Source organism: Erinaceus europaeus, unplaced genomic scaffold (genome assembly GCF_950295315.1).
Source record: "Erinaceus europaeus unplaced genomic scaffold, mEriEur2.1 scaffold_555, whole genome shotgun sequence".
NCBI classification, from domain to species: Eukaryota; Metazoa; Chordata; class Mammalia; order Eulipotyphla; family Erinaceidae; genus Erinaceus; species Erinaceus europaeus.
Genome location: NW_026647443.1, coordinates 59486 through 81568, shown reverse-complemented (window position 1 = coordinate 81568; position 22083 = coordinate 59486). Strand labels below are relative to the sequence as shown.

Genomic DNA, 22083 nt, shown 5'->3' with positions numbered 1-22083 from the left:
AGGCTCCTAAGTTGAATATGGGCTAAATTGATGAGATTTACATAATTGGAAGCTACTGTCTCCCTGATTCAACTTTCTGGTCCTTTTTACAACCATGACATCATCTCCCCACACAATAACTTGAATCCACCTGCATATCAGAAGTCAGGCTCAGAAAAAAAAAATTTAAAAACCTAGTATAGTCATAAGTCCTTTGGAATATAACTAAAACAGGAATAATAACTATCTACCAATCAAAACCCCACCCCTTCTTCCTGCAAAATCTTCATCTGCACTATTCCAACCTTTAGGTTCATGATAAGTCAACAATTTGTTTGACTTTATATGTTAATTATTCTTTCAGCCATGGGTTCAAGATGCTAACATGGTGCCAAATGGACTTCTTTGGGCAGATGACACTAACAATATGTCCCACCCCACTAGAGAAAGAGAAAGACAGGCAAGGAGTATGTATCCACCTGCCAATGCCCATGTTCTGTGGGGAAGCAATTATAGAAGCCAGAATTCCACCTTCTGCACCCCATGAGCCTGAGTCCATACACCCAGAGGGATGAAGAAGAGGAAATCTATCAGGGGAGGGGATGTGATTCAGAGTTCTGGTTATGGGAATTGTGTGGAGTTGTACACCTTTTATCCTATTATGTTTTCAGTATTTCATTTTTATAAGTAAAAGTTTTAAAACAATAATTGAGCAAAAATTTAAGTCTATTATAAATAAATAAAAAAGTAAAAAAAATAATTCTCCATAAAAATAATTTTGGGGATGTTCTACTCAAGACCAGTCAGTCCAGCATGGTAGCACTCTAAAACAACATGGTGAAGGACCTCTACCATAGGGTGAGTCACCACAATGAGTTCCTGTACTGAGAGAGGTTTCTGGAGTCAGCCATCACTGACATTAAATTCTGCCTCAACACTTCCCACCTAGATACTATTATCTGTCATCTACAATGTGCAGTTTCAAACTCATCTGAACTTGACTGGAAAGGAAATAATTCAGGAGAAAATGAAAAAAAAAAAGCTGCTCACCATGTCAATCTGCTGAGGTCCACCTACACCACTCTCAAGACTGGGATTCAGCCTTCTGAACTGTACATCTAGTGGCAATAAGAAGACAAAGAATAACTGTCAAGACATGGATGCTGCTGGTCAGGGTTATTGGGGGCTTTGATGGCTGGAGGATACATATGGAAGAGGATAAAACTTGGGTGTTGACACCCTCTGTACAAACTGCTCAAAAGTGGCAAGAGTAAATATCAACCTGGCTACTGATGCACTCAAACATTAAATTCCAGTTGTGCCTATCCTGGGGGTTTGTGGTTTGCCTGATAAAAAGACTTTAGACAGAGAAGCCAATTATATGGTCAACACACTGAACTATCTCCCTGATTCTCAGCTCCCTTCACCAGCTCTTAAGTGACCAAAAATGGAGAGAGGTTGACAACCTTGTCCTATGAAGTTCCTATACTTCCTGGAATAGGATCCAGAATATTTCATGGGTTCTAGATGCATTTCACTTGATTAATGAAAAATCTGTGAACAAATGCTATTTCTGCTCAGATTACTTGACCACAGGCATGAATGACCTTCTGATTTATAATGTATGTCTTAGGGGTCTCTGATGGCTTCAGCACTTCATGGCTGTCACAGAGAACTCTGATTCACAGTGACTCAAACACCAGCTGAATGGCAATTGAAAGCCACTAGTCCAGAACACCAGCATTGGGAGACACACTGAGGTCACAGTTTCATTCCATTAAGTGGTAAGGCCTCACCCTCTCATAAAATTCTCTCAAAAGTGTGGCTAGAATACCCACCCCCATCAAGGTGGCAGTGTTGTGGAGGCACTGCCAGTTAGTGAGGCTGCTGTATGTAGCATGTGGAAGTATGCTAGGGACAGGGGAACAGACAGGACACTAGCAATTGTGAATCCGGGAAAGTACAACATCTCCCTCTCCATGGTCTCTATCTATATCTCTGCCCATTCAGACTCTCACAATTGTAACTATAAATACTAAAAATAATGTCTATGACTCATGTAAACAAATATAAGGAATATATAGAGTTAGTAAAAATTGACACAGACTACATTTCTCATCAAGAAATCTGCTACTTCCTTACCTCCCCAAGATCAATTCCCCACAGAGACCCAGAGCCAAGCTGGTTCTCCAGAGTGAAGACACCAAGGGTGCACTGCATGAATAAGCACCAACTTTGTCCTCAGCAAGAGAGTCAGCCCAGAATACTTACCATTTCGGGTGGAGAAGAATGGAGCCTGCGATGGCAGAAGAGAAAACACTGTGAGCATTAGGGCATTTTGTGTCCTGTGTGTTTGTTCCCTAGGTGGCTGTCACAAGCCAAAGGGAACAAGGGCCCAACCAAGCAAAAGCACTCCCTAGGGAAATGCATCATCTTTCTCCAGGGGATGATGTCTCACATCTACTGAAGCAGTGAGACATTACTTTAATCCAAAGAGACAAAAATACTTTTAAGTCATCATATTATATCCTCCAATTCCAAATACAAATAAAAATAGTAAACTTATATACACCACACAGTTTTTTGGCTACCAGGGTTATCACTGGTTAGTAGTGCAAGTAAAGTCATAATGATATTCCATTCCCCCAACCTTCATTTGGTGAGATAGACTGAAACTAAGAGTAAAGGGAAAAATACAGGTTGAGACAAAGAGACACCTTGTACACTGTTTCACTGTCTGTGAAAATCCCCCCCATGCTTGTGGGGGATAAAATTTGGAGATGCCATCAACTGGGGCCCTAGTTGGGGAGTCCTAAGCTTCCCAAACAGATATGATGGGCCTTGACCTCAAATAAATCCCTCTCTCCATTGTTACCAGTTATCTCGATCAGGAATAACACAACAGACCCCTCTGTGGGCCCCCATAGAACCTTGCCCTCAACTTGGATCAACAGTGGCAGAGAATGTTCCATCCTCTGAAGGGAGGCTGGATGACATACTCTGTCTTCCCCCTGAAGAAGATGGATCATGCATTTGGGGCAGCTTGTAACATTCCTACTCATGACCACAATGTGAGCTTAGATCTATAGGAATGCAGAGGTCACAAGGCTCCTAAGTTGAATATGAGCCCCAGATCGGATAAAATTGATGAGATTTGCAGTAAAAAATATTTATACAACTTTCCCATATTTGGGAGCTACTCTCTTCCCTGATCCAGCTTTCTGGTCCTTTTTACAGCCATGACATCATCTCCCTGGACAATAACTTTAATCCACCTGCATATCAGATGTCAGGCTCAGAAGAAAAAAAGAGAAAGAAAAAAGAAAGAAATCTAGTATAGGCATAAGCCCTTTGGATTATAACTATAAAATAAAAAACAGGACTCCTAACTAATCTACCAATGGAAACACCACCCACGACCCCTGCAAAATCTTCATCTGCATTATTCCAGCCTATAGGTTCATGATAAGTCAACAATTTGTTTGGCTTTATATGTTAATTACTCTTTCAGCCACCAGATTCAAAATGCTAACATGATGCCAACTGGACTCCCCTGGGCAGATGACCGCAACAGTGTGTCCTGGAGCCCTGTTTTCCCAGAGCTCCACCCCACTAGGAAAGAGAGAGACAGGCAGCGTGTATGGATCCACCTGTTCTGTGGGGAAGCAATTATAGAAGCCAGACCTTCCACCTTCTGCACCGCATAATGAGCCTGAGTCCATACTCCCAGAGGGATACAGAATAGGAAAGCTATCCAGGGAGCTGGTGTGATTCAGAGATCTGATGATGGGAATTGTGTGGAGTTGTACCCTTTTTGTCAGTGTTTCATTTTTATAAATAAAATTTTAAAATAAAAATTAAGCACAAATTTAAGTCTATTATAAATAAATAAAAATTAAAAAATTAAATCTACATAAAAATAATGTTGGGGATGTTCTACTCAAGACCAGTCAGTCCAGTATGGTAGCACTCTAAAACAACATGGTGAAGGACCTCTACCATAGGGTGTGTCACCACAATGAGTTCCTGTACTGAGAGAGTTTTCTGGAGTCAGCCATCACTGACATTAAATTCTGCCTCAACACTTCCCACCTAGATACTATTATCTGTCATCTACAATGTGCAGTTTCAAACTCATCTGAACTTGACTGGAAAGGAAATAATTCAGGAGAAAATGAAAAAGGCAGCTCACCATGGTAGTCAACTGAGGTTCACCTTTACCAGTCTCGAAACTTGGATTCAACCGTCGCAACTCTTCAGCTAGTGGCAATAAGGAGACACAGAATAACTATCAAGACATGGATGCTGCTGGTCAGGGTTATTGGGGGGCTTTGATAGCTGGAGGATACATATGGAAGAGGATAACACTTGGATGTTGACACCCTCTGTACAAACTGCTCAAAAGTGGCAAGAGTAAATATCAACCTGGCTACTGATGCACTCAAACATTAAATTCCAGTTGTGCCTATCCTGGGGGTTTGTGGTTTGCCTGATAAAAAGACTTTAGACAGAGAAGCCAATTATATGGTCAACACACTGAACTATCTCCCTGATTCTCAGCTCCCTTCACCAGCTCTTAAGTGACCAAAAATGGAGAAAGGTTGACCACCTCGTCCTATGAAGTTCCTCTACTTCCTGGAATAGGATCCAGAATATTTCATGGGTTCTAGATGCATTTCACTTGATTAATGAAAAATCTGTGAACAAATGCTATTTCTGCTCAGATTACTTGACCACAGGCATGAATGACCTTCTGATTTATAATGTATGTCTTAGGGGTCTCTGATGGCTTCAGCACTTCATGGCTGTCACAGAGAACTCTGATTCACAGTGACTCAAACACCAGCTGAATGGCAATTGAAAGCCACTAGTCCAGAACACCAGCATTGGGAGACACACTGAGGTCACAGTTTTCATTCCATTAAGTGGTAAGGCCTCACCCTCTCATAAAATTCTCTCAAAAGTGTGGCTAGAATACCCACCCCCATCAAGGTGGCAGTGTTGTGGAGGCACTGCCAGTTAGTGAGGCTGCTGTATGTAGCATGTGGAAGTATGCTAGGGACAGGGGAACAGACAGGACACTAGCAATTGTGAATCCGGGAAAGTACAACATCTCCCTCTCCATGGTCTCTATCTATATCTCTGCCCATTCAGACTCTCACAATTGTAACTATAAATACTAAAAATAATGTCTATGACTCATGTAAACAAATATAAGGAATATATAGAGTTAGTAAGAATTGATACAGATCACATTTCTCTTCAAGAAATCTGCTATTTCCTTACCTCCCCAAGATCAATTCCCCACAGAGACCCGGAGCCAAGCTGGTTCTCCAGAGTGAAGACACGAAGGGTGCACTGCATGAATAAGCACCAACTTTGTCCTCAGCAAGAGAGTCAGCTCAAAATACTTACTGAATGTGGTGGAGGTGATTGGAGCCTACAGTGGCAGAACAGAAAACACTGTGAGCATTAGGGCATTTTGTGTCCTGTGTTGTTTGTTCCCTTGGTGGCTGTCACAAGCCAAAGAGAACAAGCACCCAACCAAGCAAGTGCACTCCCTAGGGAAATGCATGATCCTTCTCCAGGGGATGATGTCTCACATCTACTGAAGCAGAGAGGCATTATTTTTAACCCAAAGAGAGAAAAGTACTTTTAAGTCATCATCTTATATCCTCAATTCCAAATAAAAAATCATATTAAATATCTAGATACCACACTGATATATATATATATATATATATATTTTTTGCTACCAATGTTATCACTGAGTTTTGGTTCCTGTACAATGAATACACCACACCCACAGTGATGTTCCATACCCTCCCACCCTTTATTTGGTAATACAGTGAAACTGAGAGTAAAGGGAGAGAGACAAGAAAAGACAAAGAGACACCTTCAGCACTGTTTCACTGCTTGTGATATTTCCCACATACGTGTGGGGACCAAGGGTTTGAGCATGGGCCTTGTACATAGCAACATGTGTGCTCAACCTATATGCTACCAGTCATCCTCTGCCATATTTTAAACAATTAAGTTCATTTAATACTAGAATTCAAGGAGAGAACAGTATGTCCCAGACAGGCAGGTGAGCTTACTTCCATTCCAGGTAGTGAAACATGGGATAAACTGTCACTACTGCATCCACTGCTGTCCTCATCTGAATCCAGGAAGGTAACTAAAAGCACAGAGAGTGACAATCACCTATTGGGAACTAGAAGCACAGAGTGACAGTCACCCATTGTTGCAGCTCAGAAATTATGCAGAGAGCTTGTCATGAACAGATCACTGTAGGGGTGTGGTTAGTTATAATCACGCACTTGGCCATTTCTGAGCCTCCTTCCTTCCAAGAAGGTCTGGTGAAGAGGAAACTCTGCTCTTCAGTCAATGAAGAGGTATCTCTAAGTGCACACAGCAGCCACACCAGTCACCTCCTCCTCATCCACATCAAGACTGAACCAACTACCTTCTCAAGATAGTCGATGCTGGGCCTAGTGTTCACTCTCCTGATTTTGTCACCTTGGAATCCATGGATACCATGACCTGCTGTGCATTATGTATCCCTTCTTTCCCTAAATCATTCTGCTTTAAGAATCCTATAATTTGTCCTGGACTATAGTTAATAACCTGGTCACAAAACCAAAGTTAGGGGGAAACGAGCAACTTGTCTCAAAAATACAAGCATTTTATTTTTTAATATCTTTTAACTTTTTTTAATGATTTAAAAATAATTTGCTAAATAGGATTACAGCAGACTTATTCCACACCACAACTTCTAGCAAAGCTCTATGCCTTCTTTTACCCAAAGTTCATCACCACATGCCTCAAAAAGTAGTAGGGACATAGGATATTAAAGACTTTGTTTTGCTTTTTGTTTATTTGTTTGAAAATTTATGTGTTTTCAAGTCTCAATATTCCACGTATGAACAAAACCAACCAGTAGTTTTCTTTCACGTTGTTATTTATTGTGCTAAGCATAATTAGCTCAAATTACATTTATTTTGCTGCACACCACTGACATACCAACTGCTCCAAATTGAATCCCACTGTGTATGGAAAAGGAGATGGGGAGAACATTTTGGGGGACTGCACATGTGATTTGAGATAAATGATATTTAAGGAATTTTAAAGATACCCACTTTGATATAATGAACATGAACCCTGGTGCACTATTGGTAGGAATGCATACGAGTGCAGCTTTTATCAAAAGCAGAACGCTTAAACAAATAATGGAAATACTTTATGATCCAGCAATATTGCACCTAGGCATACATCCAGAGGACATGAAACACTCACTCAAAGGGAATATGTGTTCCTGTGTTCACAGCTGCGTTACTTACAGTAGTCAAGAGAAGTAACCCACATACATATAACTGAATAATGATGAAGTCTTCTCCTTGTCCATATCTTGGATAGAACTGGAAGGAGTCATGGTAAGTCATATAAGACAGAAGGAGAAGGATGAATACTAGATGATCTTATTTAAAGGTGGTACATAAAAAAAAAGTCAAGAAAGAAGTGAGAAACAAAGGAGGAAAAGTGGCTGGATTAGGTGTATTGCTGCTGAGCAAAAATCTCTGGCCTAGGTGGAGATGGTGTAGGAGGAGAGGGCGTCAGCTACCCAGGACATGATGGTGAAGAATTCTTGGGCTTGTGGTGGAAATGATGTGCAGACAGCATCCTGGGAAGATAAGAAACTGCATCCCTATAACAACAAGGACCCTGTAAGCCATTTCCCCCCCCAAATCATTTCTCATTTCAGGTTGACCACAGGGACCCTGTGACAGCAGTAATGGTGGTCAGTGACCCTTTGAGAAAACCCCAATGCATGTTCTTGATAACATTCCCTCAGGACAGATGCTAATCCTTCCCGGGAAGAGGGGATTGGAACCCTCTTAGCTCTGCCTAGAGGCTGCTCTCTGCTTAGGTTCCTCAGCACTGGCTAAGGCAGAGGCTCCCCAGCAGAGAAGGAGCCTAGCCTGACCTTCTGCTGACATGCAAAGGGTCCATCTAAAGCCCTTCAACCGACAGGACTGGGAGGGAGCAGAGCAGGAGTGAAGCAACACCAAGGGGAAAACAAGGGTTGATGCTTGATGGATGCGGTGACCACACTCAGCTTCTGCAAGGCCTCACATAAGGCTGGCGTTCATGTCAGAATTGCTGTTGGTTTCAGATTCAGACTCTCCCAGGGAGTGGAAGTGTGAAAAGTGCACAGGATGGGGATCAAAGGGCCTGACCTGCTGCCTAGACAACTCTGCCTCACTCAGGTGACTGTTCCCAGCCCCTTTTCTCCTCTCTAAATCATATTTCAGGTGATGTTGCATTACAGTCATGTTCAACAAGCATTAAGAGAATGTCAGAAGCCACTAGGAGGGAGATTCAATATTAAATAATGTTGTACCATAGAATCAAACCCAATATTTAGAAACAGAGTTTTCTTCTCTAAATGAGTGTGTTCTCCAGTGATACTGGATGAATTCACGCTGAGGGATCACTCAATATAATGAACTGCTCATATATAAACAATGTACTTTATGAGCACAGCCCCTCCTACTAATGGCTGTAGATACCTGTAAGAAGGTATTCAAGAGGTGATGTGCCCCCACCTATAGAAATCTCATTTTTGACAATGCGGCTTCAAATACAAAATGGAGAATCTTTGCAACAAATGGTGTTGGGAAAATTTGGTTTGAAACATGTAGAAGAATGAAACTGAAACACTACATTTCACCACACAAAAAGGTAAACTCCAAATGGACCAAGGTCTTGGATATCAGACCAAAAAGTACCAAATACTTAGAGGAAAATATAGGTAGAACTCTTCTCCATCTAACATTTTTTGGCATCTTTAGCAACTCAAGTACACTTACAAAGAAGACAAAAACAAAAAAAAAATCAATGGGACTGTATCAATTGAAAAGGTACACAGCAAAAAACCAAACAAACAAAACCAGACTCCTTCCAGAATAGCTCTCTCTTTACATACCATATATTAGACAAAGGGATGACAACAAAAATATATGAAGAGCTCTCCAAACTGAGCCACAAAAAACTAAATTAGCCTATCCAAAAAATAAAAAAGAAAAGAGGACAAAATGTGAACAGAGTATTCACCAAAGAAACAACCCAAAAGGACAACAGACATGTGAAAAAAATGCTCAGTGTCACTGTTTGTCAGAGACATACAAATAAAGACAATGAGATGATACTCCACTCCAACATAAATGACATACATCACAATGGATGGTAGAAATAAAATCTAGAGAGGTTGTGGGGCATAAAGAAACCCTCCTTGACTGCTGGTAAGAATGTGAATTGGTCCAACCTTGTGGAGAGCAGTCTGGAGAACTCTCAGAAGACTAGAAGTGGACCTAGCCTATAGTCAAGCAATTCCTCTCCTGGAGATAATGTTGTAAGAATTCAAACACACTCATCCAAAAAGATCTATGTAAACCTATATTCTCAGCAGCACAATTTATAACAGTCAACACCTGGAAGAAATCTAGCTGTCGAATAACAGCTGAAGTAGTAGGAAAGCTGTGGTATATGTACACAATGGAAAAGTACACAGCTATTAAGAATGAAAAATTCCCATTAGCCACCTCACAATGGATATTGCTTGAAGGAATCACATTAAGTGAGGAGCCAAAAAGGAAAGGATGAATATGGGATGCACTCACTCATGGATAAAGTCCAGAAATAAGAACACAAAGGGGAAACACAAAGCAGAAGCTGGATGGTGTTTGATGTATTGCACCAAAGCAAAGGACTCATTAGGGAGAAGCCTTTCAGATCCTGGGGCATGATGGTGGGACAGGATCTAGGTTAGGCATGTGTTTTGAATAAAATTGAGAAATTTTACACATGTATAAACAACTGTATGTACTGTAAATCATTAATTCTCCCAATAAGATAAAGGACATGGTGGTCCTTGTTCATCACACCTATAACATCATACAAAGGTCTCATAGTCAGAATGACCTGTTTTACTGGGATTTCCCAGTTTTCCCTGAAGGATGAGTGACTAGAACACTTACCATCTTTCGATAATTTAGATATCCGCACCACCTGCAATTACAGAAGGAAGATTATGAGCTCAGACACAAGGTGTGCAATGAGCACAAGATTGTGTGTGTGTGTGTGTGTGTGTGTGTGTGTGTGTATGTGAGTGTGTATGTGAGTGTGTGTGTGTGTGTGTTACCAGACTTAAGGTGATGTTGGGGATTGAACCTAGGACCTTAGGTGACTCAAGAATGAAAGATGTTTTGCATAACTATCATGCTATCCCTCCAGCCCCCTGCACAAAGTTGTTCTGTTGTTCCAGGTTTTTAGAAAATCTGTGCTCAGAGGGAACAGAGCAAGTCAGAGGATTGATGTGGAAAGGAACTAAGCAAGGAATGAATTAAAAGGCCACCTGGACAAAACTGACCACTTCTAACCCCACCAAGAAAGGCTGCCCTAGAGGAGAAGGACCCCTGCCAAGGATGCCTTCAGGATAGGTGTTCCTGGGCAAAGTGTTCTCTGGAGTCAGCCATAATTGGCAAGAAACGCTCCCACAGTACTTCCCACCTGGATACTGTACCTGTCCTCTGCAATATGTAGGGTCAGGATCATCTGAACTTGATTGGAAAAGAAACGACCCAGGAAGACCAGTCCTCTCCTGCTAATTGGAAGGGAAAGCTCACCTTCTCAGTTCCCTTCAGTCTTCCATCTCTCGCCTGGTTTCGTAGATTCACCTTTATAAACCGCTTCTTCAGTGGCTCTAAGAAGACAAAGAAGAACTGTCAGGATATAGCTAGTGCTGTTCTAACACTTGGAGGATTCAAGGAGGAGGTGAAAAGGGTTCAGGACATATTTTGCTAGCCCAGGTGCACAAGAGAGGTGCAAGAGTAGTGCTGCATCCTGGACACCGAGCAAATCATACACCAAATTCTAATTTTCTTCTCATCCTGTATGTGTGATTGCCAGAAATGTGTCTACTTAGAGCAAAGCAGGACATATTATCAAGAAACTAAATTAGGGTTGGGGTAGATAGCATAATGGTTCTGCAAAGAGACTCTCATGCCTGAGGCTCCAAAGTCCCAGGTTCAATCCCCTGCTCTAGTTAAAAAATAAAATAATTGGCCTCCCTAATTCTCATTCTTCTTTGTTCAGCTTCTAAAAGGCAAAGATGTTCATGGTGCATCCAACAACTATGGTTATAACTGGGGATAAAGTGTCCAGGGACCAAGGTTCATTTCCACTCGAATGTTGTAATATTTATGGGGAAATATTTTTATTTCTACACTGACTGAGCACTGAGGTGACCCTTACACTGAGAAATATAGGTATCTCTGCAGGCTCAGGCACTTCAAGGCTATCAGAAAGAGGCTGGGACTCCACTGCACATTGACTCAGAACCCAAATAAATGACAAGTACAGGTCAATAATCCAGGCCATGAACACTGCGAGTCACACTGAGATGACAATTTCATTCCAATAGGCAATCAGACCTTACTCATTCATGCTGCATAACAACACTCTAGAAGTTGGCTGGCTGCTAGAATACCCAGCCCTCCAGGTGGGAGTGTGTTGAGGACAACACAGTGCCAATTAGAGCAGGCAAGCTGTGTAGGGTGATCACAGTTGGGTGGGGCCTGTGATACACAAGAAACTGCAGAGAAGTAATAGAAAACTCACCTGGAGAAACATACATCTCTAGTTTTCTGTACTCTCTTTCTCAGACTCCCTTTTATGTATACAAACACTCATATGACTAGAGAAATAGTAGAGATACCCACCTCCAGTGCAAATAATTTTAGAGAATATATGTCTCCATGGACTGAGAGGTCTGAACATCACTTTCATAAGAAATGTGCTATTTCCTCACCTCCTCAACCACCATTCCTACCAGAGACCTGGGACCAGGCTGGCTCTCCAGAGTGAAGACACCACCAAGCACTGACTGCCCACCCCCCACACCCCAACCAAGACCTCACATTGTCCTCAGCAAGAGTGTAAGCCCAGAACACTTACTCTTTGAGGTAGAAGTATGTGCTACCTGCAACGAAAACAGAAAACAATGTGAGCACCTGAGCATCTTGTGTCCTGTGTATTTGATCTGTAGGTGACTGTTCCAAACCAAATAGAGGCAAATTGGCCCCTACCAAGCAAGAGCAGACCCCAGGGAAAGGCATGAGCTTTCCTTAGAGGATCCTCATCTCAAGTCCACTGATACATGCATAACACAATACTTTTAATTCCATCAGGTAAATCCTCTTGAGCAAAATTTCTCATCCCACTACTAATTTTCATCTACTATTACTAACCAAGCAGACAACATTTACCATTATAGTCTAATATGAATGCAGTCATAGTTCTATAAGTGAAACTCAATTTTAAAAGAATCCAAGTAACAATATTTGTATATCATGTGAGCTTACCTCAGTGTCAGATGAAGACACATCTCCCTCTGATCCACCACTGAAGACACCTGTATCAGAACCCTCTAATGGAGATAGAAGGACAGAGCAACAGTCAGTCCATTTTCCAACTGGAAGGTTATAATACCACTCCAGGGCACATATCCAAAGGAAACAAAAACACTACTATGTGGTATATGCAGTTGCTTATTCATAGCTACAACATACCAATAATTAAAATGTGAAATAAAACCTAAGTGACCACACCAATATGACTGGAAAATGAAGTTATAGGGTATATGCCCAATAGGATATTACTTGGCCTTTGAAAAAATATTTCACCAGTTTGGAGAAAATGGATGAACTACAGGTAGTTTTACTAAGAGAAACTAAGATAGTTTTACTAAGTGAACTTTCAAAAAATACTACTTTCATACACATGTACAGGTATGAAAGTATACAACTTAGCAAAGTGGGGGGGCTCATATTTGTGAGCAATGACAATGGTGAGGATAACATTCCCAAGTTAACTGGGCAACCTATGATGAAATATTTGATTCAGCTAGACACACAAAATGCAACTAACCCATTATTTCAAAACTGAGCATCCCTTTATCCCCTGTCAACTCATGCCCTCTTGTAGGCCTGATAAAACTAGCTTTTGGATAAGAAAGTCTAAACAAATTGTGACACACGGGTCATTCATGCATTTCCCCAGATACTTTCAATTATCTTAATCATGTAATTTTATTTAAATACAATGTTTAGGGAAAGAGTTCAACAAATAGCATAATGATAACTTTCAGAAATTTACACTATAAAACATCCTTCTCTTAATTCAAAAGAACTGTGATATATTCCATGGTTCTGTCAAGTGTCTCCTTTTTATAAATAAAATAAAATAAAATAAAATAAAATAAATGTCAGACTTCACCACACACACACAAAAAAAGAATAAAGAATTCATTTTTTTCACCTCATCTTGGATGAAGTTTGAGGGAATCATGTTAAGTAAGACAAGACAGAAAGAATAGGATGAGGACAAGATGATCTCACTCATAGGACTTGTGTAATAAGAACAAAAGGGAAAACAGAAAACAGAACTTGAACTGTTTGGTGTATTGCAACAAAGCAAAGGGCTCTAGAAGAGGGGGATAGGTCCTGGTATGTGATGGTGGAAGAGGACTCAGCTATTGGGTTACAGCATTTTGCAGAAAACTAAGAAACTTTACACTTATATCAACAACTGTATTTATTGTTTACTCTAAATAATTAACCCCAAAAATTTTAAAAAGAGATGGTGTCTTCAGATTCTTTCTATGACAGGTGAGGAGGAAACCCAAACTAATGAGCATGTGCCTCATTTCAGGGATTTCTCACCAAATATAACCAAGATAACCAACAGATTGAAATGCTCAGGCAAAGATAGGACTCTTAGGATATTTAGTTACCTACCAAAGCAAGAAAAGATGGTTATTATATAAACTGTGCACTGACACCTAGGACGTAATTCTTCATCCTATGATATCAGGCAATATGAAAAAATATATATACCCACATTGATTCTCACTGTTATTTCCTTTCTCTATCTGACTCATTACTCACTCCTGGCCTCAGAAATGGCAGTAGAAATTCTGTATCTCCTTCCAATAGGACTAACCTCAGTGGCTGTTCCTACCTGGAAATTCTTCACTTGTGGGCAAATCCTCAAGTGACTCCAAAATGCAATCTTTAAAGACACGAATGAATGAGAAAGTTATTGCAGAGCCAGACACACTCAAAATGATGAGGTATAATTATGATTGCAAATTCAAGCAACTGAATGCTAGCATCTTAGGGGAGGCAGGCATGGGAAAATAAATAAATAAATAAAAAACTGAGACACTGAATTACAGGAAAACTTAATCTGAAACCATAGCAGAGAATCATCCACAAAGGAGATTCAGTTACATGCCATCATTACAAATAAGAGAGATGCATCAGCTCAGTGGCTTTTTGGAGGTCCAGCTCAGTGTTGTTGTTGTTTTTTTTTTTGTGGGGGGGGGAAGGAGTCTTTACTATTGACTGTTAGTCCTTAGCCATATCTCCCAGAAGCCTTAAGTGCTACATCAGCTTGTCATGTTCAAGTCTTTCTGTCCCAGTGCAACCATATACTGGCAATACCTTTATCACAATTTCTATCAGATTTAACATAGAGCTAAATTCATGGGCAGGATCCAGTTACATAAAGACATTCTAGAACTGTATTTCTCAATCACTTTCCAGTTTTTAGAGAAACAATTCATTGTGGGAGGTTGTAGTACACTAAAGTAGAAAGTCATTATTGTAGATACACTATTATTCTGGCACATTCTTTGCTCTGCATGTCAGTGCAGTCAGTCACTGTGTAAAAGTCCCTCTATCCCAGCAAAGTGCATCCAGTGAAATAAGAAGAGCTTCAGGATAGTTTAGAAGTGGATGAGCAGCTACTCTATCTTCTTATGTGTAAAGCAGAGCTCTGTCTCCTACAGCTCCACAACAGCACTGAGACAATGATGCTGATGGCATCTTCATAACAAAATGTTGCTGTGAGCTCCTATTTCTGCTAACTATGTCTCTCAGGATTTGAGCCTTTCTATTGCTCACAGCTATAAGGGAAAAAAACTCACTAAATATCTCTTTATTCACTTAATGACCTGGTGTTAGGAACTGAGATATAACTTAGCATTACAAGTGAAGATATTTCTAATTGGAACTTCATAATTGTCATATCTTTGAGGTGACAAGAATCCCAGAATCTTCTGTGATCTGTCACACTACTAATATGATGAGGGCTCCCATGGGGGCTATGAACAGGAAGTCCATTTGCAATGAAGGATAGTGGGGGAGGGGGCTCATTGTGGACTCAGGTATTGTCAGAATTACATACAGACTGTGGAACAAGCTGGGCGGGTCCCCATGGTCAGGGAGAGCCTTTTAAGTGTGTTAAGTACAGCTGAGCATTTCAGAGAATCAGCCTGAGGCCACATGTCTGATTTACATTTTGGCTTCTGTACTTTATACATTATATGTTTGAGTTCCTGACTTTCCATGACTCCAGAAAATTGTCTAACATTGTGTGAACTATGTAACAATGAACATACTACAAAAATGGCCATTGAACAATTCAATGAAAACATTTCTACACACCGTTTATCAAACTGTTCTTCTCTGACAGAGGTTTCAGACAGTCCCTGACTGGAATGGCCCACTTCTGAGGATATGTGAACACAGGGCTGGATTCCTCTTCAATAAACATTCATGGAAAAATGAAAATAGAGAAAGCTATTGGCATCCCTTAGAACACAGAAAATAGTAAGCATCTCTTTGAACACAAAACCTGATCACATTGTCCCAGCACATTCATAATGGCCTTTATATCTGACTGAAGTGAACAACCAAATAGGACAGGTAGCCTGTTATAGATTGAAAAACATTTGGACATTCCCCAAATTATCAAGCAAACTGCTACTGACTAAACTATCCACTTCTAAGGAATGTCATTTGTACCTAAAAAGAGATCTATGCCTTCCACAACTCATCCCAACAATATTCACAATTGTGAAGCCATGAAACATACCAAAGTCCCACAGCAGGGATCTGACAAAGACATACTGCATTTTACAAAAAAAAAGTCTTTACAAAGATTAGTAACCTTTCATTTGTGAAACATGAATGAACACCATGCTCAGGAATAGAAGTGAGGTTCTGAAGGAAATACCACAGCCAATTTTATGGAGAATCTAAAGTTATGAAATACACACAGATGTAGTAAAGAACAGCAGTTCTCAGAGGAGGAGTGGGAGTGGAGAAGTTGTCCAAAGTCCACAGGTGTTTCCCTTATTAAAAAAAAAAATCAGGGCTGGGGAGAAGGCCTCATGACTTTCATGCTTGAAAAGCAATAAGGATCACTTGAGAACTCCACAAGACAAGGATCTCTTCAAATACCCACCAAGCCACAGGTGAGTGCAAAAATGTGTGGCTTATTGACAGAGAGGGGTTGAGAGAGAGATTCCTAGGCATATTCAGGAGTGGCTAGTACCAGTCAGAGTTTGCCAGCTGACCTATCACTTCTGGTGTGAGTTTTACCAATAGAAACACTTTTGAAGGGAGGAGAAAATCATCTAAAATTTGCTAATTTACAACTGTGAGTCCCCATTGCTTTTTCCCCTTAGAGGATGGAACAGCAGCAGGGAAACCCGATATTGGTATCAAGGTCACAGAATGGCCAGGTGATTCAAGATGAAATCTACCCTCCCAGTGGTCAAGAAGTGTGGCTAGAAAGTAGGAGCCATTTTGCAATGTTTTCCTGATCAGCTAGGAAAAATGGTGAAGAATCACCTCAAATCTCAACAAATATAACCAGAATTTATTCAGAAACTCACTGGGCCACAGAGTGCTACTTGGGTCTGGCTGGCAGTGGACAGGGGAATTGGGTCTGGGATTTTGGACCCTCAGGCATGAGTCTCTTGCATAACCATTGTGCTATCTTATCTTTCACCCTGTTTTATCTTTTGGTCTCCAGTGAGTGATTAAGCTGAAAAATCTACTTACAGTTAAAAAGCCCTCAGGATCCCATAGCCCACAGGGATAACATACAAAATTCCATCAACATCACAATGGTTTAAAATTCATTGTGCTTCACCTCATGGATTGAGGTAAAAGGAAAACAACTGCTAATATTTGCAACTGTGAACTCTTAAGTACATTACTTAGACACAAGTCAATCCAGGGAATTGTGATCAGTGGATTGAAAAGTAGTGATGGGGGACCCTTCAAGCCTGTAAAAGCTATTCTCAACATAAGGAGGTGCCATCTTGCTATTCCAATCCACTTTTCTCTTCAGTTTGAACATACCTTACCTTCCATATTGCAAAAGCAGCTGTATCAACATTAGACTAACAGCTCCACCCAGTACTGAAGCACATCAGGGGCCAGAGGCGACCAGCTTCAAGGATCCAGGAACCAACCGACCAGAAACCACCTCACACCATATATAAATATCAACACCCAGGAAATTTATGTAAATTTCTTATAAGTACTGAACACTAACCAACTGCATGCATGACTGGAGCTATTTTGTGTAAAATTCATAACACACCAAAGATAATGGTCAAATCAAAAAGAAACATTGGAGAAATGAACTAGGAAAAAAGCCCGGAAAAAAAATCCAAAAAAGCTAGAAGCAAATATGAATGAGGAAAACATCCAAACACTAATAGATGCAATAATTACAGGATTGAGGAAAGCTTCTGAAAGTAATATCAGAAATGGGGAAACAACAAATGAGACTCTCAAAGAAAACACTACATGGAGGTAATTAGAAATGAAAACTGAAGTAGCTGAGGTAAGAACACAACTAGCTGAACAAACATATACATATCTGAACTGGGTAACAAAATATTGAGCTACAGAAAACACCAGAGGAGAAAGAGAGCAGAATAATTGAAGCAGAAATCAGAATTAGCAAGACTAAGGATCAATTAGAGGAAACTAAAAAGAAAAAAAAAAAAACTAAAAGAGATTAAGAGATACAGAAAACAACAGAAACATGGGGTGACTTGAAAACAAGTGATGTACATATACCTAACTGGCTTGCAAGAGGAAGAAAGAGAGGAAGGGGAAAATAGCATTCTAGAGGATAGTTGTTGAGCACTTCCATACTCTATAAACGACATAAAAGTCATAAGGGTCCAAGATTCCAAGAGAGTCCCAAACAGAACTGACCCAGAACTAAAGACACCAAGACATACCATATTTAGAATGAAAAGGAATAGGGTAAAGAAAGGATCCTGAAGGCTGAAAGAGAAAAACACAGAGTCACTTACAGAGGAAAACCCACAAGATTATCTGATTTCTCCACACAAACTCTAAAGGCAAGAAGATAATGTCAAGGCCAGAAGAGAATGGCAAGGTATATATTGAGCACTCAATGAGAAAGGCTTTCAACCAAGACCACTGTATCCTGCTGCACTGTCATTCAGACTATATGGAGGCATAAAACCTTCTCACATAAGACTTTCAAATCTGAGGCTCCAAGGTCTCAATCAATCTCCAGTACCACTATGAGTCAGATTGAGCAGTGCTCTGGTATTTCACTCTGTATCTCCTCTCTCTTTATCTGTCTCTCATTAAAATAAAATAAATAAAATATTTTAAATATAAAGCTATTATAATAAATCAATCCTGAAGATGCTATGAAATATATATGCTACGAATAACAAAGTGGGAATATAGATCTATTAAATCCCCTAACCAAAAACGGTAAAACCACAAAACAATTGTACACAAATACTCTATTTGAACAAAACACCTAGAAAAGCAGAAGTGCACTTGGCTGAGCCTGGGATCTCTGCCTAAGTCCTCTGCCTGTCATGTGAAACCATTTAGAGCAATTAGTTTCAGTATGAGAAGGAAAAAAAACAACTCTGTAAATGCTAGATCTGCAGGAAATGATACCAGTGACTCTTCAATGCTATAAAATTTTTGGGTACTAGGAGATCTGGAGGAATAAGCTTGACTCTTATTAGTGGTTAAAGCAGAAAGGGGACTTGGGTGACTAGTGGACAGGGGACTAAGGACATGGACTTTGCATCTTGGCACAGGCCTGATGCTTCATCACCATGGAGAATATCTGTGAGCTACATATGATTTCCACATCAGTCATCAAGGGGCACAGGTGAGGAACGGAGCCAATCCATCCTCATTCATGGAAATGTTATTTGGAATTTTGAAGTGTCTTGTCCATTTTCCTGTACTAATTGGGAATCTAGGACAGGAATATTTTTGTTTCCTTGGGGAGTGGAAGACATCTCATTCTGAGACACCCCAGAGAAACTGAGGCCAAGCATTAGAACCTCATTTAAGATCCCTGATTACTATCTGTATCAAATGTTCTGGCTCCAACACTTCTAGGAAAGAACTTATGCCTTAGTTAAGTAATGGAACAAAGAGGAAAACATAAATGCAGGTGCAGCACTTTCTGTCCATGTCTCAACTCCTGATCCTAAACACCATACAGAGTCTGCTAAACAAAGACTCCCAGGAAGAGAAGTATGGTCCCCTGTCATCTTCCTCTGCATTATCACTCTTCACCCTCTCCCTCCTGCTTTCACATGACCAACCCAAATGACCATGAGAGGGCTTATCAGCCAAAGGAATTTAGGGCATTCTAAACCAGCTGTGCCATGAACACTGCATTGATTAGTTCCCACAAACTGCACCTGACATCTGCCCATGATCAGCAGAGCTCAGATTGTTGTGTCTAACTCTCACACCTGGCACATGAGAAAACTGTGTTTCTGGTCCAAATGCATGTGAGAGTTGTGTTTCCTATGTTTTCACTACAGGTCAATTTGAACCCACCCTAATAGTTTCCTGTTTCACTCCTAGAGATTTCTATCTAAATAAATCCAAGGACCCCATGATTTAAAGTAGCCAAGAAATATTTCTGGTCTCCATGTGTGATCACATTGAATTCCCAAAGCAGAGCAGACCATTCTAGCTCTTTGCAATGAAATTAAAGGCAGAATTCTTCCTTACATGGCACTAAAATAGGAGAGAACAAAAGGAAACTGAAATACTTTTCTTTGTCTTTCTGGTGTCACAGCTCCCATTCACACTCTCAAAAACAGAAGGTCTAACTCAATGCCCCACACCCCTGTCATCCATATTCAGGGAGTTTTCCTAACTGGTATCTCTTGGATCTCATCAACCCAAGAACCTAGTTCTTCAGGGAGCTCTACAGTATTATCTTTAAAGGCACACACATACAGAATACAACTCAGATGTGAGCTGTTAGGACATCTTGTCTGATGCCACACATGAGAGAATCTAGCAAGGATCAGTGCAATAAGCCAGAAGATGGCAAAGTGAGATGATCTCATAAGTGGATTTCCAGAAAGAAAGAAAAGAAAAATGAGGGTGAAACATTAATAAACTTGAGGCCAATTTCAGCACACTTGAAGGAGAATACACAAAAGGGAGACAGATAGGGGTGGGGTGTGTAGGGGTGTAGACAGATGGGTTGGGGCCTGTGCAAAGGGTAGAGGAAGGGAACTATACTGATGGACAATGTTTGCAGGCAGTTATTTTGAGGGATGTGAAATTAACCAGACACAAAGGGTCTGGTAAAACATTTTCATAATAAACACAAGTGACACAGTATTGTATAACCTAAGTATTGCAGAGGGACTTACCTAAATTTGGAGTATACAGGTCATTGGATCCGAAGACAAGCACTGGAGTGCTGGCAGCCTGTTCTCCTTCTTCATGGGGCAAAAAGAGGAGAGAAAAGACAGGAGACACTCAGCCCAGGCTTTGCAGTGAAAAACATCTGAAAACTACCAAGTACCTTCCACTCATGACAAGGAACTACATGCCACTGTTTAAATGACAGAGAAGCTTCACACCCAATACTAACATCTTCACCTATTCCGCCTCAGGAGACCCACACATACTGTCAGTTCATTCCTCACAAGTCTTACAGGATTTTACCACTGCGCCAATCTCATGGATGGGATTACATTATAATCCAGGTATTACATTCTAATGCATTACTGCTTATTTCATCTTTTAATTATATTTTTTCTTATTGGACAGAGACAGCCAGAAATCAACATGGATTGGTGATAGAGAGAGAGAAATAAAGAGAGACACCTGCAACACTGCTTCACCACTTGTAAAGCTTTCCTCCTGCAGGTGAGGACCAGGGCTTGAACCTGGGTCCTTGTGCATTGAAACATGTGTGCACAACAGGCGTGCCACCACCCAGCCCCCATTGCTGCTTAATTATTCCTCAGTTTTTATACAAGCACTTCATCAGGGAGATGGTAATGTACTAAAATTGTAAATGACATATGGTCATACCACCCAGAACAGGCCTAATCTCATCTGAAACTATAAACATAATCATCACTAAAGAAATCATATTGACCATCCTTTGCTTTGCATGTCTTTGTAGTCACTGGCTTGGATGCCCCCCCATGCCAACAGAGTTCATCCAATGAAGGGATAGCTCAGCACAGTGGGCTGTAAGCTCCTTCTGCTCTCTGTAACTTGAACACATACAAGACAGAACTTGTCAAACTGTCAAAGCTCTTTCAAGAGCATCAAAGATGCTGATTCCTATTTAGTAACTAAATAGTCCTTCTAGGGTGTGTCCTTCAGGATTTGAGTGCTTCCACTGCTTTTGGCAATAGTGACAAAATCTCACTAAATACCTATGGATTCCTGTTTTGATGCCAATGCTGAGGAAGACTCTAGAACTGGAAATTATGTTAACAGCTATTTCTAAATGTTACCTCACTGAAGTCACAAGTATGAGCTATTCAGAATGCCTGGGTCTTCTGTGAGTTGTCATAATAATAATATGGGGGTCAGGTGGCAGCACACCTGTTTCAGTGCACACGGTATGAAAATATATGTTGATGGTTCCTTCAGATTGTGTGAACAGGCAGGCAACGGGAAGTAATGCTAGATAGTAGGTCCCTCTAAGGGGCTCACTATAGATGCAGGCATTTCCAGAATTACACACACAGTATGGTGCAGCTTAGGAGGCTCCTACTGACTCCAAGGACAGAGGCAGCCTTGTCAGTGTGCTAAGTACAGCTGAGCATGTCACATAACTGAGGTCAAATTTTGGCTTCTCTACTTCAGACATTTATCTCTTTGAGTTCCATAATTT

General features: G+C 40.6%; 1 protein-coding gene across 4 annotated transcripts in view; it reads right to left on the bottom strand.

Annotated features, from left to right (window-relative positions):
- Positions 1-11: 11 nt before the first annotated feature.
- LOC132536337 (uncharacterized) overlaps positions 12-22083 on the bottom strand; it is a 44075-nt gene continuing 22003 nt past the window's right edge. Inside the window, exons 4-15 of one of the 4 annotated variants that reach the window (XM_060184008.1) lie at positions 20597-20665; positions 15549-15644; positions 14059-14109; positions 12402-12466; positions 11995-12019; positions 10670-10741; positions 10017-10049; positions 6078-6157; positions 5395-5419; positions 4172-4239; positions 2251-2275; positions 12-1097 (exon numbers count right to left, since the gene is read on the bottom strand). In XM_060184008.1, coding sequence (XP_060039991.1) covers positions 997-1097; positions 2251-2275; positions 4172-4239; positions 5395-5419; positions 6078-6157; positions 10017-10049; positions 10670-10741; positions 11995-12019; positions 12402-12466; positions 14059-14109; positions 15549-15644; positions 20597-20665 — 710 coding nt within the window. In that variant the 3' untranslated portion in view covers positions 12-996. Of the gene's footprint in view, positions 1098-2121; positions 2276-4171; positions 4240-5265; positions 5420-6077; positions 6158-10016; positions 10050-10669; positions 10742-11994; positions 12020-12401; positions 12467-14058; positions 14110-15548; positions 15645-20596; positions 20666-22083 lie in introns of those variants that run through there. The other 3 variants (XM_060184007.1, XM_060184010.1, XM_060184009.1) reach the window with 3 other exon arrangements.